The sequence below is a fragment of the Caretta caretta genome, chromosome 26, assembly GCF_965140235.1.
Source record: "Caretta caretta isolate rCarCar2 chromosome 26, rCarCar1.hap1, whole genome shotgun sequence".
In the NCBI taxonomy this organism is placed as follows: Eukaryota; Metazoa; Chordata; order Testudines; family Cheloniidae; genus Caretta; species Caretta caretta.
In genome coordinates this window covers 291,224-317,563 of record NC_134231.1, presented here as the reverse complement: position 1 = coordinate 317,563, position 26,340 = coordinate 291,224, and the positions used below count along the sequence as shown (strand labels likewise).

At 53.5% G+C, this 26,340-nt stretch overlaps 1 protein-coding gene across 1 annotated transcript; it reads left to right on the top strand.

The window, feature by feature from the left end:
- The first annotated feature begins 17 nt into the window (after window positions 1-17).
- AP3M2 (adaptor related protein complex 3 subunit mu 2) lies at window positions 18-26,092 on the top strand. Its single transcript, XM_048829084.2, has 9 exons — window positions 18-176; window positions 8,478-8,826; window positions 15,538-15,709; window positions 16,249-16,386; window positions 16,698-16,783; window positions 17,706-17,839; window positions 21,966-22,173; window positions 23,671-23,815; window positions 24,321-26,092. Exons 2-9 carry the CDS (start codon window positions 8,554-8,556, stop codon window positions 24,419-24,421), a joined length of 1,257 nt encoding a protein of 418 aa, XP_048685041.1. The 5' UTR covers window positions 18-176; window positions 8,478-8,553; the 3' UTR covers window positions 24,422-26,092.
- The last annotated feature ends 248 nt before the right edge of the window (window positions 26,093-26,340 follow it).

Below are 26,340 nucleotides of genomic sequence, written 5' to 3'. Positions count from 1 at the left end.
GGGCACAAGTCACCCAATCAGAGGCCTCGGGGCGTCACCGACCCGGGCGCGTCGCGGGTGGCCGAGTGTTGCCGCGGCCATTCTCCGGGGCTGGGGTTGGCGGGGCGCCGAGGGGACTGTCGCCGCCAAGGCGAGGGGAGCGTTCGGACGTGGTGGGAGCCGGACGGGCCTGGGAGGTGAGTGGCGCCCTGCGGCCTCCTGGTCCCTAGCGCCCTCCCCCGCCGAGTCCCGGAGGCTGCAGGGAGTTGCCCCCCCCCGGCTGTCAGAGCGGCCACGCCACAGCCCCCCCCCCCGGCTGTCACAGCGGCCACGCCACAGCCCCCCCCCCCCGAGGGCACAGCCCCCCTCCCTCGGCTGTCACAACGGCCACGCCACAGCCCCCCCCCCCCGAGGGCACAGCCCCCCCCCCCCCCGGCTGTCAGAGCGGCCACGCCACAGCCCCCCCCCCCGGCTGTCAGAGCGGCCACGCCACAGCCCCCCCCCCCCGGCTGTCACAACGGCCACGCCACAGCCCCCCCCCCGAGGGCACAGCCCCCCTCCCTCGGCTGTCACAACGGCCACGCCACAGCCCCCCCCCCCCGAGGGCACAGCCCCCCCCCCCGGCTGTCAGAGCGGCCACGCCACAGCCCCCCCCCCCGGCTGTCACAACGGCCACGCCACAGCCCCCCCCCCGAGGGCACAGCCCCCCTCCCCCGGCTGTCAGAGCGGCCACGCCACAGCCCCCCCCCCCCCGGCTGTCAGAGCGGCCACGCCACAGCCCCCCCCCCCCCGGCTGTCAGAGCGGCCACGCCACAGCCCCCCCCCCCGGCTGTCAGAGCGGCCACGCCACAGCCCCCCCCCCCGGCTGTCAGAGCGGCCACGCCACAGCCCCCCCCCCGGGCTGTCAGAGCGGCCACGCCACAGCCCCCCCCCCCCGGCTGTCAGAGCGGCCACGCCACAGCCCCCCCCCCCCGGCTGTCAGAGCGGCCACGCCACAGCCCCCCCCCCCCGGCTGTCACAGCGGCCACGCCACAGCCCCCCCCCGAGGGCACAGCCCCCCTTCCTCGGCTGTCACAACGGCCACGCCACAGCCCCCCCCCCGAGGGCACAGCCCCCCTCCCTCGGCTGTCACAACGGCCACGCCACAGACCCCCCCCCCGAGGGCACAGCCCCCCTTCCTCGGCTGTCACAACGGCCACGCCACAGCCCCCCCCCCGAGGGCACAGCCCCCCCCCCGGCTGTCAGAGCGGCCACGCCACAGCCCCCCCCCCGGCTGTCAGAGCGGCCACGCCACAGCCCCCCCCCCCGGCTGTCAGAGCGGCCACGCCACAGCCCCCCCCCCGGCTGTCAGAGCGGCCACGCCACAGCCCCCCCCCCCGGCTGTCACAGCGGCCACGCCACAGCCCCCCCCCGAGGGCACAGCCCCCCTTCCTCGGCTGTCACAACGGCCACGCCACAGCCCCCCCCCCCGAGGGCACAGCCCCCCTTCCTCGGCTGTCACAACGGCCACGCCACAGCCCCCCCCCCGAGGGCACAGCCCCCCTTCCTCGGCTGTCACAACGGCCACGCCACAGCCCCCCCCCCGAGGGCACAGCCCCCCTCCCTCGGCTGTCACAACGGCCACGCCACAGTCCCCCCCCCCGAAGGCACAGCCCCCCCCCCCGGCTGTCACAACGGCCACGCCACAGCTCCCCCCCCCCGAGGGCACAGCCCCCCTCCCTCGGCTGTCACAACGGCCACGCCACAGCCCCCCCCCCCGAGGGCACAGCCCCCCTCCCTCGGCTGTCACAACGGCCACGCCCTGAGGGCACAGCCCCCTCCAGCTCTCACAGCGGCTACGCCACAGCCCCCCCCCGACGGCACAGCCCCCCTCCCTCGGCTGTCACAACGGCCACGCCACAGCCCCCCCCCCGAGGGCACAGCCCCCCTCCCTCAGCTGTCACAACGGCCACGCCACAGCCCCCCCCCCGAGGGCACAGCCCCCCCCTCGGCTGTCACAGCGTCCACGCCACAGCCCCCCCCGCCCCGGCTGTCACAGCAGCCATGCCACAACCCCCCCCCCCCCGAGGGCAGAGCCCCCCTTCCTCGGCTGTCACAACGGCCACGCCACAGCCCCCCCCCCCGAGGGCACAGCCCCCCTCCCTCGGCTGTCACAACGGCCACGCCACAGCCCCCCCCCCCCGAGGGCACAGCCCCCCTCCCTCGGCTGTCACAACGGCCACGCCACAGCCCCCCCCACGAGGGCACAGCCCCCCTCCCTCGGCTGTCACAACGGCCACGCCACAGCCCCCCCCCCCGAGGGCACAGCCCCCCTCCCTCGGCTGTCACAACGGCCACGCCCTGAGGGCACAGCCCCCTCCAGCTCTCACAGCGGCTACGCCACAGCCCCCCCCCCGAGGGCACAGCCCCCCTCCCTCGGCTGTCACAACGGCCACGCCACAGCCCCCCCCCCCGAGGGCACAGCCCCCCTCCCTCAGCTGTCACAACGGCCACGCCACAGCCCCCCCCCCCCGAGGGCACAGCCCCCCCCCCCCCGGCTGTCACAGCGTCCACGCCACAGCCCCCCCCCGAGGGCACAGCCCCCCTTCCTCGGCTGTCACAACGGCCACGCCACAGCCCCCCCCCCGAGGGCACAGCCCCCCTCCCTCGGCTGTCACAACGGCCACGCCACAGCCCCCCCCCCGAGGGCACAGCCCCCCTCCCTCGGCTGTCAGAGCGGCCACGCCACAGCCCCCCCCCCGAGGGCACAGCCCCCCTCCCTCGGCTGTCACAACGGCCACGCCACAGCCCCCCCCCCGAGGGCACAGCCCCCCTCCCTCGGCTGTCACAGCGGCCACGCCACAGCCCCCCCCCCCCGAGGGCACAGCCCCCCCCCCCCGGCTGTCAGAGCGGCCACGCCACAGCCCCCCTCCCCGGCTGTCACAACGGCCACGCCACAGCCCCCCCCCCCGAGGGCACAGCCCCCCCCCCGGCTGTCACAGCGGCCACGCCACAGCCCCCCCCCCGGCTGTCAGAGCGGCCACGCCACAGCCCCCCCCCCCCCCGGCTGTCACAGCAGCCACGCCACAACCCCCCCCCGAGGGCACAGCCCCCCTCCCTCGGCTGTCACAACGGCCACGCCACAGCCCCCCCCCCGAGGGCACAGCCCCCCTCCCTCGGCTGTCACAACGGCCACGCCACAGCCCCCCCCCACCGAGGGCACAGCCCCCCCCCCCGGCTGTCAGAGCGGCCACGCCACAGCCCCCCCCCCCGGCTGTCACAACGGCCACGCCACAGCCCCCCCCCCGAGGGCACAGCCCCCCCCCCCGGCTGTCAGAGCGGCCACGCCACAGCCCCCCCCCCCGGCTGTCAGAGCGGCCACGCCACAGCCCCCCCCCCCGGCTGTCAGAGCGGCCACGCCACAGCCCCCCCCCCCCCGGCTGTCAGAGCGGCCACGCCACAGCCCCCCCCCCGGCTGTCACAGCGGCCACGCCACAGCCCCCCCCCCGGCTGTCACAGCGGCCACGCCACAGCCCCCCCCCGAGGGCACAGCCCCCCTTCCTCGGCTGTCACAACGGCCACGCCACAGCCCCCCCCCCGAGGGCACAGCCCCCCTCCCTCGGCTGTCACAACGGCCACGCCACAGTCCCCCCCCCGAGGGCACAGCCCCCCTTCCTCGGCTGTCACAACGGCCACGCCACAGCCCCCCCCCCCGAGGGCACAGCCCCCCTCCCTCGGCTGTCACAACGGCCACGCCACAGTCCCCCCCCCCGAAGGCACAGCCCCCCCCCCCGGCTGTCACAACGGCCACGCCACAGCCCCCCCCCCCGAGGGCACAGCCCCCCTCCCTCGGCTGTCACAACGGCCACGCCACAGCCCCCCCCCCCCCGAGGGCACAGCCCCCCTCCCTCGGCTGTCACAACGGCCACGCCACAGCCCCACCCCCCGAGGGCACAGCCCCCCTCCCTCGGCTGTCACAACGGCCACGCCCTGAGGGCACAGCCCCCTCCAGCTCTCACAGCGGCTACGCCACAGCCCCCCCCCGACGGCACAGCCCCCCTCCCTCGGCTGTCACAACGGCCACGCCACAGCCCCCCCCCCGAGGGCACAGCCCCCCTCCCTCAGCTGTCACAACGGCCACGCCACAGCCCCCCCCCCGAGGGCACAGCCCCCCCCCCCCGGCTGTCACAGCGTCCACGCCACAGCCCCCCCCCGCCCCGGCTGTCACAGCAGCCATGCCACAACCCCCCCCCCGAGGGCACAGCCCCCCTTCCTCGGCTGTCACAACGGCCACGCCACAGCCCCCCCCCCCCGAGGGCACAGCCCCCCTCCCTCGGCTGTCACAACGGCCACGCCACAGTCCCCCCCCCGAAGGCACAGCCCCCCCCCCCCCGGCTGTCACAACGGCCACGCCACAGCCCCCCCCCCCCGAGGGCACAGCCCTCCTCCCTCGGCTGTCACAACGGCCACGCCACAGCCCCCCCCCCGAGGGCACAGCCCCCCTCCCTCGGCTGTCACAACGGCCACGCCACAGCCCCCCCCCGAGGGCACAGCCCCCCTCCCTCGGCTGTCACAACGGCCACGCCACAGCCCCCCCCCCGAGGGCACAGCCCCCCTCCCTCGGCTGTCACAACGGCCACGCCACAGCCCCCCCCCGAGGGCACAGCCCCCCTCCCTTGGCTGTCACAACGGCCACGCCCTGAGGGCACAGCCCCCTCCAGCTCTCACAGCGGCTACGCCACAGCCCCCCCCCGACGGCACAGCCCCCCTCCCTCGGCTGTCACAACGGCCACGCCACAGCCCCCCCCCCGAGGGCACAGCCCCCCTCCCTCAGCTGTCACAACGGCCACGCCACAGCCCCCCCCCCCCGAGGGCACAGCCCCCCCCCCGGCTGTCACAGCGTCCACGCCACAGCCCCCCCCCGCCCCGGCTGTCACAGCAGCCATGCCACAACCCCCCCCCCGAGGGCACAGCCCCCCTTCCTCGGCTGTCACAGCAGCCATGCCACAACCCCCCCCCAGAGGGCACAGCCCCCCTTCCTCGGCTGTCACAACGGCCACGCCACAGCCCCCCCCCCGAGGGCACAGCCCCCCTCCCTCGGCTGTCACAACGGCCACGCCACAGCCCCCCCCCTGAGGGCACAGCCCCGCCCCCGGCTGTCACAGCGTCCACGCCACAGCCCCCCCCCGGCTGTCACAGCAGCCATGCCACAACCTCCCCCCCCGAGGGCACAGCCCCCCTTCCTTGGCTGTCACAACGGCCACGCCACAGCCCCCCCCCGAGGGCACAGCCCCCCCCCCCCCGGCTGTCAGAGCGGCCACGCCACAGCCCCCCCCCCCCCGGCTGTCAGAGCGGCCTCGCCACAGCCCCCCCCCCCCCGGCTGTCAGAGCGGCCACGCCACAGCCCCCCCCCCCCCGGCTGTCAGAGCGGCCACGCCACAGCCCCCCCCCCCCCCGGCTGTCAGAGCGGCCACGCCACAGCCCCCCCCCCCCGGCTGTCAGAGCGGCCACGCCACAGCCCCCCCCCCCCGGCTGTCAGAGCGGCCACGCCACAGCCCCCCCCCCCCCCGGCTGTCAGAGCGGCCACGCCAGAGCCCCCCCCCCGGCTGTCAGAGCGGCCACGCCACAGCCCCCCCCCGGCTGTTACAGCGTCCACGCCACAGCCCCCCCCCCCCCGGCTGTCAGAGCGTCCACGCCACAGCCCCCCCCCCCCGGCTGTCACAGCGTCCACGCCACAGCCCCCCCCCCCCCCGGCTGTCAGAGCGTCCACGCCACAGCCCCCCCCCCCCCCGGCTGTCAGAGCGTCCACGCCACAGCCCCCCCCCCGGCTGTCAGAGCGTCCACGCCACAGCCCCCCCCCCCGGCTGTCAGAGCGGCCACGCCACAGCCCCCCCCCCCCCGGCTGTCACAGCGTCCACGCCACAGCCCCCCCCCCGGCTGTCACAGCAGCCATGCCACAACCCCCCCCCGAGGGCACAGCCCCCCTTCCTCGGCTGTCACAACGGCCACGCCACAGCCCCCCCCCGAGGGCACAGCCCCCCTCCCTCGGCTGTCACAACGGCCACGCCACAGCCCCCCCCCCCGAGGGCACAGCCCCCCTTCCTCGGCTCTCACAACGGCCACGCCACAGCCCCCCCCCCCCGAGGGCACAGCCCCCCTCCCTCGGCTGTCACAACGGCCACGCCACAGCCCCCCCCCCGAGGGCACAGCCCCCCTCCCTCGGCTGTCACAACGGCCACGCCCTGAGGGCACAGCCCCCTCCAGCTCTCACAGCGGCTACGCTACAGCCCCCCCCCGACGGCACAGCCCCCCTCCCTCGGCTGTCACAACGGCCACGCCACAGCCCCCCCCCCCCGAGGGCACAGCCCCCCTCCCTCGGCTGTCACAACGGCCACGCCACAGCCCCCCCCCCGAGGGCACAGCCCCCCTCCCTCGGCTGTCACAACGGCCACGCCCTGAGGGCACAGCCCCCTCCAGCTCTCACAGCGGCTACGCCACAGCCCCCCCCCCAGGGCACAGCCCCCCCCTCGGCTGTCACAGCGGCCACGCCACAGCCCCCCACCCCTCGGCTGTCACAGCGGCCATGCCACAACCCCCCCCCCCGAGGGCACAGCCCTCCTCCCTCGGCTGTCACAACGGCCACGCCACAGCCCCCCCCCCCCCCCGAGGGCACAGCCCCCCTCCCTCGGCTGTCACAACGGCCACGCCACAGCCCCCCCCCCCCGAGGCCACAGCCCCCCTCTCTCGGCTGTCACAGCGGCCACGCCACAGCCCCGCCCCGAGGGCACAGCCCCCTCCAGCTCTCACAGCGGTACGCCACAGCTCCCCCCCCAGGGCACAGCCCCCCCCTCGGCTGTCACAGCGGCCATGCCACAGCCCCCCCCGAGGGTACAGCCCCCCCCCCCGGCTCTTACATCGGCCACACCACAGCCCCCCCCCGAGGGCACAGCCCCCCCCTCGGCTGTCACAGCGGCCACGCCACAGCCCTGCCCCGAGGGCACAGCCCCCCTGCCCCCACTGCTGTCACAGCGGCCAGGTCCCAGCCCCCCCCCCTCAGCTGTCACAGCGGCCACACCACAGCCCCCCCCCCCCCCGGCTCTCACAGCGGTCACGCCACAGACCTGCAGCCCCTCCTAGCCATGTGGCCCCCACTGAGGGCTACCTGTAGCTTAGCTGCAGTGAGTGATGGTACCACATAGGGCGGGAGAGAGCTCCTGGAGGAAATTATGGTTTTAAAAAAAAAAAAAACAACCAAAAAAACATGGCCCCAGACAGCCACCCCCTGTGACTTGGTGTTGACCAAATGGGAGGAGGCTACATAGGGAATGCACAGGCTTGTACAGAATCTCTCCATCCAGGGCCACAACATGTTTTACAGTGTTGGGGTGATGTCATTATCTCTGTCTTAAAGCTGGAGGAAACTGAGGTATAGAGGGAAAGTGGCTTTCTCAATATCACCGAACAAGTCAGTGGCACAATTAGGCCAATTCTCTGGTATGAAGGTTTGTTGGTTAGGGATGTAAAAAACCGCACACAGCCCACTTAGCTGTGCTGGCAAAACTCCAGTATCAATGCAGATACAGTGTATGCCAACAGAAGAGTGCTCCTGTCAGCACGGTTAACATCACTCAAAGAAAAGGGGTACTTGTGGCACCTTGGAGACTAACAAATTCAAAAACCAGCCGGAGAACACTTCAATCTCTTTGGTCACTCGATTACAGACCTAAAAGTGGCAATTCTTCAGCAAAAAAACTTCAAAAACAGACTCCAACAAGAGACTGCTGAATTGGAATTAATTTGCAAACTGCATACAATTAACTTAGACTTGAATAGAGACTGGGAGTGGATGGGTCATTACACAAAGTAAAACTATTTCCCCAAGTTTATTCCTCCTCCCCCCCCACACTGTTCCTCACATGTTCTTGTCAACTGCTGGAAATGGCCTACCTTGATTATCACTACAAAAGGTTCTCTCCTCCCACCCCCGCTGCTCTCCTGCTGGTAATAGCTCACCTTACTTGATCACTCTCGTTACAGTGTGCATGGTAACACCCATTGTTTCGTGTTCTCTGTGTATATAAATCTCCCCACTGTATTTTCCACTGAATGCATCCGATGAAGTGAGCTGTAGGTCACGAAAGCTTATGCTCAAATAAATTGGTTAGTCTCTAAGGTGCCACAAGTACTCCTTTTCTTTTTGTGGATACAGACTAACACGGCTGCTACTCTGAAGCCTGTCATCACTCAAAGAGGTGTTGGGTTGTGCTGACAGAAAAATTCCTGGTGGCATATGTAGCATCTGCGTTAGGGGGTCTGCTGGTATAGTTACCTTGGCAAAACATTTGTAGTGTAGAGACGGTCTCAGGAGCAGAATCGAGGTCTCTTGACTCCTTTAGACACAAGACTATGTTCCCTCCACACAGTCTAATTACAAAATTCAAGTGTGTGCATGTTGTTACTTTCTGTAAAATTAAATAGCGTCAAAGATCAACTCTTGAAGGGGCCATTTTGTTTTCTAGGATCAAACTACTGCAGAACGGGGTCCTATTGGGTAGGCAAAGTGTTTCCAGCACTTGGACTTCCTTTGGTTCAACCATGATTCACAGCCTCTTCCTGATTAACTCCTCAGGGGATATTTTTCTGGAGAAGCACTGGAAAAGTGTTGTCAGCCGCTCTGTTTGTGACTACTTTTTTGAAGCACAGGAGAGGGCTACAGAGGCAGAAAATGTACCTCCTGTGATCCCCACACCTCATCACTACCTCCTGAATGTATATCGTCATAAGATTTTTTTCGTGGCAGTGATTCAGACAGAAGTGCCGCCCCTATTTGTCATTGAATTCTTACATCGGGTTGTGGACACTTTCCAGGTGAGAAAAGCAGGATATTTTGTCATTATGTTTCGTATTTATCTATCATTGGTGCATACACCGTCTTATAATAATAGCAAAGATCGTCCTACAGCAATACTCTGTTTTTCAGCAGGAACTGCCATAATGAGCTTTTTCGCAGCAGTGTCCTTTCTCTGCATGACATGCTGTGCTTCGCTGGTGTAGACCAACAAAAGTGGATTTATAAATTAGGTCTCTAGCATTTAGTTGTTTAATGTGCTCAACTACAATTCCTTGAATTCATGTACACAATTTAACACAACAGATCTTTTTTGTTTCAGCAAGAACTCAGGCAAAGGCAAAGCTCTTTCAGTGCAGTTGCACCCCACTTCATGCGCTTGCCAAGTCAAAAGACTGTAAGAAGAGATGGGTTTCACACAATGGCCTAAAAATCAACAAGCTTGATCTCTTTCAAGTCCAAAGCCTGCCTCTGAGAACGTCCTGTCACCTGACATGTAGAACTGGGGACTGTTAGCTCAAACACACTAGCTGATATCAACTTTGGAGATTCACAGCAGAGCATGGATGATGCTTCACCTAGTCAGTCCTCAGCCATTTCCTGCTTAATACAGTAAATCAAAGTGAACTTGAATTGTACCTGCAAACAAATAGACATTTAAGATCATATAAAACAAATTTCCAAAATAACCCTAACATGATAATTAACAACTCTGGGGTTTGCAGGGTCTTCTGCAGGGTGGGAAAGGGTATTAGATAGTGCTGAGAGTTAACTCAGTAGCCTTTCACCTTTGCAGATCTAGGACTTAAATCCTGCCTTGGATCCTAAAGGAGCTGACTTTGTCAGTTTCTTTGTAACTGAATATTTTTTCTTTTTCACCAGGACATTCTATTTTATGGATTATAGTGGCAGTGAAGTAATGAGTATGGAGGACTGAAACATACAAAAGTTCTGAAAGATTGTGATATTATGGTTATATTTAATTTTTTTTTTTAAAAAGCAAAAGGGAGAAAAAAAGGAACTCTGTTAAGTTACCAGTAATTTGCTTCCTCTTTTGTCTGTGTCCCATAATTGTCACTGTGCTCGTGAGAAGACCAGGACTGGATCAGCAGCGAGGTGATTCCCAGTCAAGATGCAGTTGCACTCATAACTAGAAAAACAAGACATCAGGATCAACTTATATTTGCAAGGGTTATGGCATTGTATGGGCTGTAACCAGTACCATACATTTATCCCAAAGTGGAGCTGCTTCCTGTGGGATTTTTTTGAATCTAATTTTGTTCTGATTGGACTTTTCTCCCTCAGAAGGAATTTGGACGACTAACTGTATTTCTTTCAGATAATTGAGTGTTATCTTTGGATTTGGTTTCTCTGAGTTTCCTGTACTGAATTTAAAGTACAAATCTTGTTTCACAGAAAGATGAGTCATGTTAGAGTTGCCTCAGAGAGTTGTTAATATTCAGAGTACAGTAGTAGTGGGATCCTCAGGCAATCTGGGGAAGGAAGGCAGACATCATGTTCTGCCTGCAAAGCTCTGAATCCTGTGGTCAGGATTTGAGGTGTCCCATGACCAGAGTTACAGCAGCAGAGAGAAAATAGGAGCCTTTAGTCAGACTTCTTTATCATGTATGTTTTGCTTCTGAGCACTATAGTCAGACACGTGAATTCAGACTTGGGAGGTGTGGGTGAGGAATGGGAATAGAAATTAGGTAGATTCAGGGATCAGACTGGTAGGTGGAGCATGAAACTTGATGGTACTCTTCCAAGCCTTTCCCAGAGGAGATAAATTGGAGAGGGCTTGGAGAAGAGCCATGAGAAAGATTAAAAGATAAGAAAATATGTCTTATATTTAGGGTGACCAGATGTCCCTTTTTTATAGGGACAGTCCCATTTTTTGGGACTTTTTCTTATATAGGCGCCTATTACCCCTCACCCCATCCCGTTTTTTCACAGTTGCTATATGGTCACCCTACTTATAATAATGATAGAGTCAGAGAGCTCAGTCTACTTAGGTTAACAAAGAAAAGATTACGGATGACTTGATTACAGTTTATAAGTATTTTCCTGGGGAACAAATATTAGATAATAGGCTCTTTAGTCTATCGGAGAAAGGTACAATATAATCCAATGGCTGGAAATTGAAGCTAGACAAATTCAGACTGGAAATAAGGTGTACATTTTTAACAGCGTAATTCACCATTGGAACAATTTACCAAGGATAGTGGTGGATTCTCCCTCACTGACCATTTTTAAATCAAGATTTGATGTTTATCTAAAAGATCTGCTATGGGAATTATTTTGGGGAAGTTCTATGGCCTGTGTTGTGCAGGAGGTCAGACTACTTGATCATGGCCGTCCCTTCTGGCCTTGGAGTCTATGAGTTGCTATTTACAGTAGATTGTGCAGGTTATTCAGAATATGATTGCTCATGCTTGTTGGGCTTGTGCTTGGCTTCCCCTCAGACAGAGAATGCACCCATGGGTTCTGCTAGGTTCTTCATGTTTGGCTTCCCATTCATGAGGCTCATGTGCCTCAGGAGGCTGCTTGAGCTTGGCTGTCTTCTGGGGGCTCTGCTAGGGATCTCTCTTCTTTGGACTTGGCTCCTTCTTGGTTGTGGGGGCTGGAGAGAAGTGGCAGTATTGTTCAAGCTTGCTCACAGCAGTGCCAAAATGAGCAGTCACTCTCAGTACATTATTCAGATGGTCATGCTATGATTCTCTCTCCCCTCCCCCCCCCTTCTTCCTTACAGGCTTTGATGAGCAGTGAAATAGTTAATATTTCAAGTATCAAAGTTATCATTGGCTGTCTGAGTTATTGCCTATTCAGATGAATGAGGCAGTTCACACATCTCAAGGGTACCTCAGTCTACACAGCCTGCAGCGGCACCGTCCAACCCAGGTTGAGAGACTTGCACTGGACTTGTACTGCCTACTAAAAATAGCTGTGTTGACAGCACATTGAGGCTGGGCTGTGAAGACCACTACCCTCCCTAAGCTTCAGAGCCCAAGCTCCAGCCTGAGCTACAATGCCTACAACACCTGTTTTTAGCACAGTAGTGCAAGCCCCTGTCTGACAACCTGGGTTGGGAGGCTGGCTGACACAGATTGTGTAAGCATGTTCAGGGCTATTGCACTAGTTACTCAGATTGCATTTTCAAGACTGTCTCAACAACCATAGGTTTCAGAGGAACAGCCGTGTCAGTCTGTATTCGCAAAAAGAAAAGGAGTACTTGTGGCACCTTAGAGACTAACCAATTTATTTGAGCATGAGCTTTCGTGAGCTACAGCTCACTTCATCAGATGTATACCGTGGAAACTGCAGCAGACTTAATATACACACAGAGAATATGAAACAATACCTCCTCCCACCCCACTGTCCTGCTGGTAATAGCTTATCTAAAGTGATCAACAGGTGGGCCATTTCCAGCACAAATCCAGGTTTTCTCACCCTCCACCCCCCCACACAAATTCACTCTCCTGCTGGTGCTAGCCCATCCAAAGTGACAACTCTTTACATAATCAAGTCGGGCTATTTCCTGCATAGATCCAGGTTTTCTCACATCCCCCCCACCCCCATACACACACAAACTCACTCTCCTGCTGGTAATAGCTCATCTAAACTGACCACTCTCCAAGTTTAAATCCAAGTTAAACCAGAACATCTGGGGGGGGGGGGGGTAGGAAAAAACAAGAGGAAACAGGCTACCTTGCATAATGACTTAGCCACTCCCAGGCTCTATTTAAGCCTAAATTAATAGTATCCAATTTGCAAATGAATTCCAATTCAGCAGTTTCTCGCTGGAGTCTGGATTTGAAGTTTTTTTGTTTTAAGATAGCGACCTTCATGTCTGTGATTGCGTGACCAGAGAGATTGAAGTGTTCTCCGACTGGTTTATGAATGTGATAATTCTTGACATCTGATTTGTGTCCATTTATTCTTTTACGTAGAGACTGTCCAGTTTGACCAATGTACATGGCAGAGGGGCATTGCTGGCACATGATGGCATATATCACATTGGTGGATGTGCAGGTGAACGAGCCTCTGATAGTGTGGCTGATGTTATTAGGCCCTGTGATGGTGTCCCCTGAATAGATATGTGGGCACAATTGGCAACGGGCTTTGTTGCAAGGATAAGTTCCTGGGTTAGTGGTTCTGTTGTGTGGTATGTGGTTGTTGGTGAGTATTTGCTTCAGGTTGCGGGGCTGTCTGTAGGCAAGGACTGGCCTGTCTCCCAAGACTTGTGAGAGTGTTGGGTCATCCTTTAGGATAGGTTGTAGATCCTTAATAATGCGTTGGAGGGGTTTTAGTTGGGGGCTGAAGGTGACGGCTAGTGGCGTTCTGTTATTTTCTTTGTTAGGCCTGTCCTGTAGTAGGTAACTTCTGGGAACTCTTCTGGCTCTATCAAATCTGTTTCTTTACTTCTGCAGGTGGGTATTGTAGTTGTAAGAAAGCTTGACAGAGATCTTGTAGGTGTTTGTCTCTGTCTGAGGGGTTGGAGCAAATGCGGTTGTATCGCAGAGCTTGGCTGTAGACGATGGATCGTGTGGTGTGGTCAGGGTGAAAGCTGGAGGCATGCAGGTAGGAATAGCGGTCAGTAGGTTTCCGGTATAGGAGAGTGAATTTGTGTGGGGGGGTGGAGGGTGAGAAAACCTGGATTTGTGCTGGAAATGGCCCACCTGTTGATCACTTTAGATAAGCTATTACCAGCAGGACAGTGGGGTGGGAGGAGGTATTGTTTCATATTCTCTGTGTGTATATAAAGTCTGCTGCAGTTTCCACAGTATACATCTGATAAAGTGAGCTGTAGCTCACGAAAGCTCATGCTCAAATAAATTGGTTAGTCTCTAAGGTGCCACAAGTACTCCTTTTCTTTCAACAACCATAGTAGCTGGACACTGAATTTTTTTTTTAAGTGAAAACTTAGAATCTGGAGAATGAGAAAAGAACAAGAGAGAGGTGCAGATGCACTTCACTGCATACTAGCTGTATAAGAGCCCTGGATAGACACACACACCACCAGGGCAAATATATTGTCACAATATTTTCACATTTTGTAGTACCTTTCATTACAAAGTATCCCAGAGTGCTTCACAAACTTCACAGATGATAATACTTGTCATTTGCATCATCCTTTTGTGTTTAAAGCATTGCCAGTGTATAGATAAAATAAATATGCATGAGCATGTATAATGGCTTAACCCCTACTGATATGCAACCGTCTCTTGGATGGCACATGTTAGCTGCTTAACACCACACAGGTACTATGTGACAGTTGAGGATAGGAAAAGAAGAATCATCTCTTCAGTTGATATTTGTGGGTGGGGTAGAATTAGGTAGGCAGGATGTAGTTACACACATCAGAATTTGGGCAAAATAGCTTAGTAACACTCTTGCTTTTATGTAAAATGCACTGGATTTCTAATAAGCACGCATGATCAGGAGCTTGGTTTTACTGAAAGATGACTTCTTAAACCACGCACAGCCCCTAGCATCAAGCTGTGGCATTGATTTAGTGCTGAATGAAAGGGAACTGCTAAATCACCAACACTACTTCCTTGTTGGAGATCTCCCATCCCAGTTGCTAAACTGGTAAGATTTGATAGGCTTACAGCCTGATTTGTTATGCTCTGACCAGAAATTGTAATACTGTTAAATACGTGTGTGGGTGGGAAGTGAGAAACAGTGAAGGAAGCATAGCCAAGCTGTACCAACTGTCACTGAGAGTCCGAGAGACTGAAGCAGATGCTGAGCTGGGAATCTTCTATTATTCATGCTACAGGTTTCTCCTTTTACCCACTTCTCAAGATTGTGCGCTGGGTTTCTGCCCTTCAAAAGGAGAGAATTGCTTCTCAGGCTTTTCAACAGATTGTGGAATACCAGACTTTTGCTCTCAGGACCTAATGTTAGCAGACCATTCAAGTTACCTTGGGTTTTGTTGGCAGTATATAAGAATCGGAAAGGGCATTGGGGTGAAAAGACTGAGAGTAATGTGGGAGGGAGGCACTTTAGAAATGTCAGTTGGTGAATGCGTTTCCCTGTAAAACACGACCAGGTAGAGACAAACAGCATCAAAATCAGCTTGCTGTAGTTTTCCAGCTCTCCACTAGCCTTCCCCCATACTAGAGACGTTGTATAAATAACTTACAACTTTCTTTAAAAACTGAAGTGACTTACACCAGTATAATAATACTGTATGTGTTTTGCAGTGTGAGTAACAAAACTAAGTGGAATAGCTGTGCATCAAGAGGGGATTATTCCCCACAAGCAGTGGGACTGCAGAGTCCTGCACGTGAAGATTAGGATGTTTGAGAAAAGCAGCATATCTAAGACCTAGTCTGCACTAAAAAGTTAGGTCAACCTAGCTATGTCGCTTAAGTGTGTGAAAAATCCACACTCCTGAGTGCCGTAGTTAATCTGACTTGACTCCCGGTGTAGACAGTGCTGGGTCAACAAAATAATTCTTCCATCGACCTAGCTACTGCCTCTGGAGAAGGTGGATTATGTACAGTGATAGGAGAACCCCTCCTGTTGGTGTAGGTAGTGTCTATACTGAAGAATAAAGTGGCACAACTGCAGTGGCGCTGCTGTAGCATTTCAAGTGAAGACAAGCTCTAATACTTGGCTAATTATCAGACCCATTGGTCTCTCACTTTTAGCAGCATTAAAATTCACAGCTGTTCTTGTGAATATGCTTAGTGGGGAAGCTGGGTAATTGTGTCTGTTTCATACAGGATTATTTTGGTGTCTGCTCGGAGGTAGTGATCAAGGACAATGTTGTGGTGGTTTATGAGGTGCTGGAGGAGATGCTGGACAATGGATTCCCATTGGCTACTGAGTCCAATATCCTGAAGGAGCTGATAAAACCCCCCACCATTTTGCGAACTGTTGTCAATACCATTACAGGTATAGGGGAGTGAGGGGTGGGTAAGGGGTTGAGTCATTGTGATGATCCTTCTACTGAAGTGATTCCAAATGCTGGGGAGGGAGGAGGAGAAGTTGATAGTCTGACCAAATCCTCCTAACCTCTAGCGTAGCTGTTGCTGTAAGGGAGCCCATGTTAGCATATTGGCATTGGGGCAGTCCAGTTTCTAACATTAGACATAGGATCTCCTTTTACCAAAAAAGTCATCTGCCCACAATGGATTGTCCAGCACTCTAGTCGGATCCATGAAATGACTTTATGGCCAGGGTTGGTTTCCTAAGTGGACTGTTCCTCCCCCTTTCAAATGAGGGGTTAGTGGGAGGGGTGGCAGGAGAGGTAACGCTTGGTGAATTCATACTATGAGTCATTGGAGAGTGACTTTACTGGAGTGACTGTGCTCTTCTATAATGAGAGGGAGGACTTCAGGAACAAATCAATGTTCTATATGGGTGAGGTCAGGGGCTTTTTCTGGGGCTTTGCTAGCTGCTTCTGTTCATCCTGATCTCCTTAACTCTTCCAGGAAGCACTAATGTAGGTGACCAGCTCCCTACTGGACAGCTATCAGTGGTGCCATGGCGACGGACCGGTGTGAAATACACCAATAATGAGGCATATTTTGATGTGATTGAGGAGATAGATGCAATCATTGACAAATCAGGTATGAGCGTTCCTTCCAGTTAAGGCTGAGATATCCTTCTCTGGGAGTGCCTAGAGGGAGAGGATGTGTATTTTTCTTAGAGGAGGGAGGAGTGTTGGAAGCTTTTGGAAACTGTTCTCATTCTGACCTTTTGACAGCTCAGATGTGCTGTTTAGTCTTACATTTCTGTAAAGTGTCAGTGGATTCAAGCTGTAAGACCTGAATAGGGTTTGAATAGGCTGTGTTGCAGTCTTCCCCACTTGTCCAGGATGAATTTCAATCAGGTCCACAGTTGCCTTCCATAACCTGTTTTGTTTTACTTCCTGTTATAGGTTCCACAATTACAGCTGAAATCCAAGGCGTGATTGATGCCTGTGTTAAATTGACGGGGATGCCAGACCTCACCCTCTCTTTCATGGTAAAGTTCAAGAAAAGGGGTGATAGGTCCTCTTGATACTGTATAGAAGAAGTGCAGTATTCTTTAATCAAATAGCCTTCACTGGGATCCTAGGTGCCACCAGCTGCTAGGGTGCAGGTCTAGCTATGACAGATTCCAGGTATTCCAAGTAGAGAAAGGAAGAAGGAATGCATATAATGAAAAATCTCTATAAACATCTACAGTTTTGAGTGTAGGGGTGGTGGTTGTTAGAAGTAACCGACAGCAGTGTGTGGACTTACTAACCTCTAAGATGTAGCACTGCCTAAGGCAGCTTTCTCCCAGGGCTCATCTGTAAGGAGTTCACATCAGGATAGTTGTTTGACATCACTAAGTAGATAGGCTTCTTATACACTAGGATAGAATTACCACGATAGGTACTCCTATTACACAAATATTAAACAGCTTAACACAGCTACAGAACAGAATGGGAGACACAGTTGCCAACTTTCATGCAGTAAATAAGCACCCCGACTTTCACAATAAGCCAAAAATCAAGCTAATCCCATTTCAAAACAAGGCCAAAACAAGCCCTAAGAACCCCAACGCTCTATGTGACTAGATCCCCCCCGGCATGCAGTCTCTGACTATGGTGGGCCCGCTGTGCACCCCTGACTCTCTCCCCCCCTTGCCCCTGGTTGCCGGGAGCCGATCAAAAAAAAACAAGCAACACATCAAAAACTAGCCAACAAGCAACTCACAAGCCAATTAAGCCAAAACCACATCCAATTTCTGTGTTTTTTTTTTCATGGGTTTGGCATGTCTGATGGGAGACTGTATTGTGTGCCACATGGCAGGTGCTTGAGGTGAGACACGGGAAAGGAGCTAGAGGAAAGAGCATGGACAGATTCCTTTTCACAAATTTTGTTGGTTTCTTGGACTTCTTGACTCAGTCTTATTTCAGAATCCCCGGTTACTGGATGATGTCAGCTTCCATCCATGTGTGCGATTCAAGCGCTGGGAATCAGAGCGGATCCTCTCTTTCATCCCACCAGATGGAAATTTCCGATTGCTCTCCTATCATGTCAGTGCTCAGAAGTAAGTAGGGAATTTAGAACTGAGGGTTTTCAAAATCTGGACTTTTGTCCCTTCCTGCTCATTGCTCTAGAAAAGGATCACTTGCTTCCTTTGCTGAGTGAGAAACTGGGAAAACTAGTGCTATTTTTAAAATTTAAACTCTGTACTCTTTGAGGCAATAACCTTGCAATTTCAGTTCAGTTCTGCAAGCCAACTCAGTTCACATCCCAGTGGCGGGTGTGTAATCTACAGTTGGGACAAAGTAGGCCGTAGTGTCTGCTGTCTATTTTAGTTCATTACACTAACAAGGCTCCTTAAAATAAAGTAAAATAATTGCATAATGCAATGATGTTGGTGTCTGTTTTAATGTAGACACTGAAGCCATTTATTAGACTTGGTTGAGCAAAGTGCACCTTGAAATCTGCACAGTATAAAAAAGAGCAGAAATGATAGTTTCAGGCCGCAAACACATAGAATCATAGAATATCAGGGTTGGAAGGGACCTCAGGAGGTCATCTAGTCCAACCCCTTGCTCAAAGCAGGACCGATCCCCAATTAAATCATCCCAGCTAGGGCTTTGTCAAGCCTGACCTTAAAAACTTCTAAGGAAGGAGATTCCACCACCTCCCTAGGTAACGCATTCCAGTGTTTCACCACCCTCCTAGTGAAAAAGTTTTTCCTAATATCCAACCTAAATCTCCCCCACTGCAACTTGAGACCATTACTCCTTGTCCTGTCATCTGTTATCACTGAGAATAGTCTAGATCCATCCTCTTTGGATCCACCTTTCAGGTAGTTAAAAGCAGCTATCAAATCCCCCCTCATTCTCCTCTTCCGTAGACTAAACAATCCCAGTTCCCTCAGCCTCTCCTCATAAGTCATGTGTTCCAGACCCCTAATCATTTTTGTTGCCCTTCGCTGGACTCTCTCCAATTTTTCCACATCCTTCTTGTAGTGTGGGGTCCAAAACTGGACACTGTACTCCAGATGACGCCTCACCAATGTCGAATAGAGGGGAGCGATCATGTCCCTCGATCTGCTGGCAATGCCCCTACTTATACATCCCAAAATGCCATTGGCCTTCTTGGCAACAAGGGCACACTGTTGACTCATATCCAGCTTCTCATCCACTGTAACCCCTAGGTCCTTCTCTGCAGAACTGCTGCCTAGCCATTCGGTCCCTAGTCTGTAGCGGTGCATTGGATTCTTCTGTCCTAAGTGCAGGACTCTGCAGTTGTCCTTATTGAACCTCATCAGATTTCTTTTGGCCCAATCCTCTAATTTGTCTAGGGCTCTGTATCCTATCCCTACCCTCCAGCGTATCTACCACTCCTCCCAGTTTAGTGTCATCCGCAAACTTGCTGAGGGTGCAATCCACACCATCCTCCAGATCATTTATGAAGATATTGAACAAAACCGGCCCCAGGACCGACCCTTGGGACACTCCGCTAGATACTGGCTGCCAACTAGACATGGAGCCATTGATCGCTACCCGTTGAGCCCGACAATCTAGCCAACTTTCTACCCACCTTATAGTGCATTCATCCAGCCCATCCTTCTTTAACTTGCTGACAAGAATACTGTGGGAGACCGTGTCAAAAGCTTTGCTAAAGTCAAGGAACAACGCGTACACCGCTTTCCCCTCATCCACAGAGCCAGGTATCTCGTCGTAGAAGGCAATTAGATTAGTCAGGCATGACTTGCCCTTGGTGAATCCATGCTGACTGTTCCTGATCACTTTCCTCTCCTCTAAGTGCTTCAGAATTGATTCCTTGAGGACCTGCTCCATGATTTTTCCAAGGACTGAGGTGAGCTGACTGGCCTGTAGTTCCCAGGATCCTCCTCCTTCCCTTTTTTAAAGATGGGCACTACATTAGCCTTTTTCCAGTTGTCCAGGACTTCCCCTGATCGCCATGAGTTTTCAAAGATAATGGACAATGGCTCCGCAATCACATCCGCCAACTCCTTTAGCACTCTCGGATGCAATGCATCCGGCCCCAGAGACTTGTGCACGTCCAACTTTTCTAAATAGTCCCGAATCGCTTCTTTCTCCACAAAGGGCTGGTACCTCCTCCCCATGTTGTGCTGCCCAGTGCAGTAGTCTGGGAGCTGACCTTGTTCGTGAAGACAGAGGCAAAAAAAGTATTGAGTACATAAGCTTTTTCCACATCCTCTGTCACTAGGTTGCCTCCCTCATTCAGTAAGGGGCCCACACTTTCCTTGACTTTCTTCTTGTTGCTAACATATCTGAAGAAACCCTTCTTGTTACTCTTAACATCTCTTGCTAGCTGCAACTCCAGGTGTGATTTAGCCTTCCTGATTTCATTCCTACATGCCCAAGCAATATTTATATACTCATCCCTGGTCATTTGTCCAATCTTCCACTTCTTTTAAGCTTCTTTTTTGTGTTTAAGATCAGCAAGGATTTCACTGTTAAGCCAAGCTGGTCGCCTGCCATATTTACTATTCTTTCTACACATTGGGATGGTTTGTCCCTGTAACCTCAATAAGGATTCTTTAAAATAAAGCCAGCTCTCCTGGACTCCTTTCCCCCTCATGTTATTGTCCCAGGGGATCTTGCCCATCAGTTTCCTGAGGGAGTCAAAGTCTGCTTTTCTGAAGTCCAGGGTCCATATTCTGCTGCTCTCCTTTCCTCCTTGTGTCAGGATCCTGAACTCGACCATCTCATGGTCACTGCCTCCCAGGTTCCCATCCACTTTAGCTTCCCCTACTAATTCTTCCTGATTTGTGAGCAGCAGGTCAAGAAGAGCTCTGCCCCTAGTTGGTTCCTCCAGCACTTGCACCAGGAAATTGTCCCCTACCCTTTCCAAAAACTTCTTGGATTGTCTGTGCACTGCTGTATTGCTCTCCCAGCAGATATCAGGGTGATTGAAGTCTCCCATGAGAACCAGGGCGTGTGATCTAGTAGCTTCTGCGAGTTGCCGGAAGAAAGCCTCATCCCCCTGGTCCGGTGGTCTATAGCAGACTCCCACCACGACATCACCCTTGTTGCTCACACTTCTAAACTTAATCCAGAGACTCTCAGGTTTTTCTGCAGTTTCATACTGGAGTTCTGAGCAGTCATACTGCTCTCTTACATACAGTGCAACTCCCCCACCTTTTCTGCCCTGCCTGTCCTTCCTGAACAGCTTATATCCATCCATGACAGTACTCCAGTCATGTGAGTTATCCCACCAAGTCTCTGTTATTCCAATCACATCATAATTCCTTGACTGTGCCAGGACTTCCAGTTCTCCCTGCTTGTTTCCCAGGCTTTGTGCATTTGTGTATAGGCACTTGAGATAACCCGCTGATCGCCCCTCTTTCTCAGTATGAGGCAGGAGCCCTCCCCTCTCACACGCTCCTGCTCGTGCTTCCTCCTGGTATCCCACTTACCTCAGGGCTTTGGTCTCCTTCCCCCGGTGAACCCATTTTAAAGCCCTCCTCACTAGGTTAGCCAGCCTGCTTGCGAAGATGCTCTTCCCTCTCTTTGTTAGGTGGAGCCCGTCTCTGCCTAGCACTCCTCCTTCTTGGAACACCATCCCATGGTCAAAGAATCCAAAGCCTTCTCTCCGACACCACCTGCGTAGCCATTCGTTGACTTCCACGATTCGACGGTCTCTACCCTGGCCTTTTCCTTCCACGGGGAGGATGGACGAGAACACCACTTGCGCTTCAGACTCCTTTATCCTTCTTCCCAGAGCTGCGTAGTCTGCAGTGATCCGCTCAAGGTCATTCTTGGCAGTATCATTGGTGCCCACACTTACACAGTCCAAGGCAGTGCTGCTGCCTTTGCTTAGAGCAACTTGCCGACATGGTTCCGTTTTGCAAGAAAATCCAGCATCCTTTACTCAACCCCCAAAGCATGTTCCAAACAATAATTAATGCTTGACACACCTGCAATGTGAGGAAGTGGAAAACTGTGATACAGAAAGATTGTGATCTACCAAAGGATATGGTTAACAGAGCTGAGATGGTATCCTGACTTCCTGGTCTGGGCTTTAGCTACCATACCACGCTCATTTCCTTCCTCCTTATGCAGAAGGAATGTCTTGTAGTGTGGGCTGTGCAGCGCCTGGGTGGTGGTGGTGGAATAAAACATGGTGAGGGGTAGGCTACAATAGCAGTAACTTGTCCTTTGTTTCAGCTTGGTGGCAATTCCTGTCTATGTTAAACACAACATCAGTTTCCGTGACAGCAGCTCATTGGGACGCTTTGAGATCACAGTGGGACCCAAGCAGACTATGGGAAAGACTGTAGAGGGGGTGATGGTCACCAGCCAGATGCCAAAAGGGGTCTTGAACATGAGCCTCACCCCCTCACAGGGAATGCACACCTTTGATCCAGTTACAAAGGTGAGAAAAAAGGATGCAGTGGGACTTTTCTTATAGCCTGATGTACAAGGGTCACTCTCTTGGTAAGAACATAACATAAGACGAAAAGTCCATCTAGCCCGGTATCCTGTCTTCCGACAGTGGCCAAACTGCATAAACTGCTTTCTCTGGGTTTTGGCCTAAGATCTGGAGGGGAGCTCCTTGTCTCAAGAAATGTCTCCACTTGTTTGGCGCTGAGCATCACTCCTAGTAGAGCCTTCCCTACCTGGAGAGAGCCCCCTGCCCTGTACTGAGAGGAATTCTTATCTAGTGTGCCAAAACTAGTCGCTTATGCCCATTGTGATGCAGACTGATCAGCTCAGGGCCCTGAGCAAATAGCCAACCCCCTCTGAATTGGGATGGGCAATATCATGGAAGTGGAGATGGGGATTATCTCCTGCAGTAAAACACCTGATTTTTGGTCACTCACTCCTGCATGGTGATGGGAACAGAAGTTACAAGGATTGTAATGACAGGTTTCAGAGTAACAGCCGTGTTAGTCTGTATTCGCAAAAAAAAGAGGAGTACTTGTGGCACCTTAGAGACTAACCAATTTATTTGAGCATAAGATGCATCCGATGAAGTGAGCTGTAGCTCACGAAAGCTTTTGCTCAAATAAATTGGTTAGTCTCTAAGGTGCCACAAGGATTGTAATGCTCCACAAGAAGGATTTATTGCTACATGGTCAGACTATGGGTCTGTGTAAAGGAATGTGCGTCTTGAACTGTGATTACAAAATTTCCTTGCCATAAGGTCTTATCAAAGGGGATATACTTATTTTTATTAGTTTGGTTTTTTTGGGTCCCTTTGCCCAGATTCCTTTACAGGGAACATTTGATGCCCCAGCTGGGTAAAAGTGAGGTGGAGTCTCACTGGCAGTGCCAATCTTGGCCACTGGGGGGCACGCTCCTTTAATCAGACCACAGTTTCACTATGCAGCATTAAATCCTCTTCATGGCTTGAATGTGAAGAACCAAATACTGGGATGGGCTGAAAGCATCTTTGCTTAAAACCTTCACTGGGATGGTCCTTTACACGAGTGAGTCTCAACTAGTGGTACATGTACCCTGGGGGTACACAGAGGTCTTCGGGGTACATCAGCTCATCTACAGGCTACATTAAAAACCACTAGCAAAGTCAGTACGAACTAGAATTTCATAGGGATAATGACTTGTTCGTATTGCTCTATATAACATACACTGAAATGTAAGTACCATATTTATATTCCAATTGATTCATAATTATATAGTAAAAATGAGAAAGAAAGCAATTTTTCAGTAATAGTGTGCTGTGACACTTTTGTATTTTTATGTCTGATTTTGTAAGCAAGTCGTTTTTAAGTGAGATGAAATTTGGGGGTATGCAAGACAAATCAGACTCCCGAAAGGGGTACAATAGTCTGGAAAGGTTAAGCCACTGCTTTACAAGGTATCATCATTTCATCCATGTATCTTAATACCTTGTTTCTGTCCTTTGAAGTTGCTCTCATGGGATGTAGGGAAAATAAACCCCCAGAAGCTGCCGAGTCTGAAGGGAACTATGAGCCTTCAAGCTGGCACATCCAAACCTGATGAGAATCCCACCATCAATCTTCAGTTTAAAATTCAGCAGCTGGCTATCTCTGGTAAGTGGCTGTCAGCCTGGACCCTGGACAGTCCTGTTCTACTTCATGCACTGGGTGAACATATGTCTGACATGTAGAATGTGCTTCTGGATGCATATGGGGCCATGTGAGTGTCATAACTAGGTTCTTCATCTAAAATAGTCTCTGTAGTTGGACTATACACTGGTGTATGCTTAGGGGATTGTTCATACAGTCTCTCCTGATTGCTGTGCGGAACAGCCCATCTGTGTTTCCCTTATCTGTGCCCCCCTTAATTACTCTCCCCCTCTAGAGTTCTGTAAAGCATTTTAGGGATGTGTACAGCGCGTATGAACAATGCTGTTAACAAAGTTGAGGCAGGTGGTGACCAGCAGTCTATGTCCCTTTGCCTTCCTTCTGCTTTCCAGTATTGCCTGCACATTGTTTCTAGCTTTTGTGCTCTCTCAAGGCCTCTCCCCTCCATCTGTGGCAGTATTGCAGCTCTCCTCCAACCCTCAAAGTTTCACTGTCTTTTCATTTGTTTTAGGGCTGAAGGTAAATCGCCTGGACATGTATGGGGAGAAGTACAAACCGTTCAAGGGCATAAAATACATGACCAAGGCTGGCAAGTTCCAAGTCCGAACTTAGAGAGCCCAAGAGTGAGGCAAGAACCACAAGCATTTTCTCATTTCCTATGTACCCAGTTGTTGGATCCAGCCTCTGCCCGCTATCAACCCCCATGGGGCTGCCCCCTTGCTTTTTTCTAGTTCCTCCAGGGATGCCAGTACCCAGGTGGATTGGCAATGGCATATACAGGGAAGAACAGGACTGACCTGAAACCATCTCAACTTTAGCTGAGTCTTAAGTTCTCAAGTGGCGGCAAAGGAAAATGTGAGAAATGTTCCAGTTCCTCAGGGATGTGGGTTCCGATATGTCAACTCAGTTCTTTCTACCTTTAACCTGCTTGGCAAAGGACACTCTGGAGGCCTACTCCCCTTGTGAGCCCCGTACCATGCATTGCTAGGTTGGCTAGCATTTCTATGCAGATCGAACAAGGTTCAGTTAAAGAAGCTGGACTCAAAATTTAATGGTTTAGAATTTGCTCCTCTCCCTAACTGGCGATTCTTGTTAGAACTGGAAGGAGAGATAGGATTAGTCATGTGAGAAGAGGTCAGTTGGAATATTTCTTTGGAGAGGCAAAGGGAAATGGAGGCATCTCCTTTCCAGAAGTGGGAAGGAGGGAGCAGGAGCCTGTTCAGAAGGTTCACAAGGGGAGCAGGGAGGAAGTTGGAAGAGTGAATCTGGTTATCTCTTGCTACACAGAGCTCTCTTGATCATTACATAACTTGAGCCTCTGAGGAGAGACTGGAAATTCCCAACTAAACCTAGCCTTATGCCCTGCCAAGAGCTGACTGGAGCAGGGATTACCTTGTGATGTCTGAAGGATGGGGGTATCTGAACATGCTTACTGTCGTGAGACCCTGCTTCTCTTCTCTATTCAGTATTTTGGGGGGCGGGGGAGTGTTCTCTTGGTTCCCTTGTTGGGGGAGGTGGGACAGTTGTATATATAATTATTTAAGCATCTGTGTGAAGTGACGTATGATGGCAACCCTAATGGCTGCTAAATGAAGAGGATAGGCTCTGTCCTGGCAAAGCGTAGGGGAGAGCGATGCCTCTCTCCTTATCTGTAACAATGGCTATGGTGGTTCTGTTGCTCACTGATGTGTTTGTTTAAGGTCCCATGTCCTAGTATGTTTATGATGTTCCTGGCTGTTATACTTGATTCCACTCCCTGCCTTGTTTTGCTACTATGCCGATAGACTTTAGCCTCTTTTGTCATTCCTCTGGGGTCATCTGTCCTATGAGAGACTATGCCGCATTTGTTCCCATTCCAGCCTGTGCTGCATCTCGCTGCACAGAGTAATGTATACATGGACAGTGTGCATATTGCTCCATGTTGCCCATGATGTGCTCTTCAGCCACTGAATGCCATATGTGCTCTTCTGGGGTAACAGAACTTACCTGTGGTCTACTGGGCATATGACTACATAACCCAGAAAGCTTCCTTGGCTGTGCAGTCAAGCACACATAACCTGTGTGTATGTGACCAAGAGGAGTGACACCCACTGTGGGATAACATGCATTCTGCTCTGATCTGTGTGTGATGTATGTTTGTAATGGGTGATTGTTACCTCATTTTGGAATTAGATTCCTGTGCAGCTAATATGAATGCTACTGCAGGGTGGCCTAGGATCTGAGCATGCTCAGTGCAAATGTAACAGTTCTTCCAGGGTATCAATAAAAGTCAATTTTACCCGTTGTGTGTGTTCAGTGTTCTGTCTGGGGTTCAAAAGGGATGCAGAAGGTATGCATGGTTGAAGTTAGATCATGCTAACTGGATCTTAGGTGATTGGGACCCCAGTGAGATGATCAGTGTATCAATAATCTGAATTATTCCCAAATCAGCAAGTTACCATGCTGAAATTAATTGATTTATTGGGATTACTATTTCTAATGGCACCCAAAGATGTGCTGTGCACCTACCAAAACGGAAGACATGATACCTC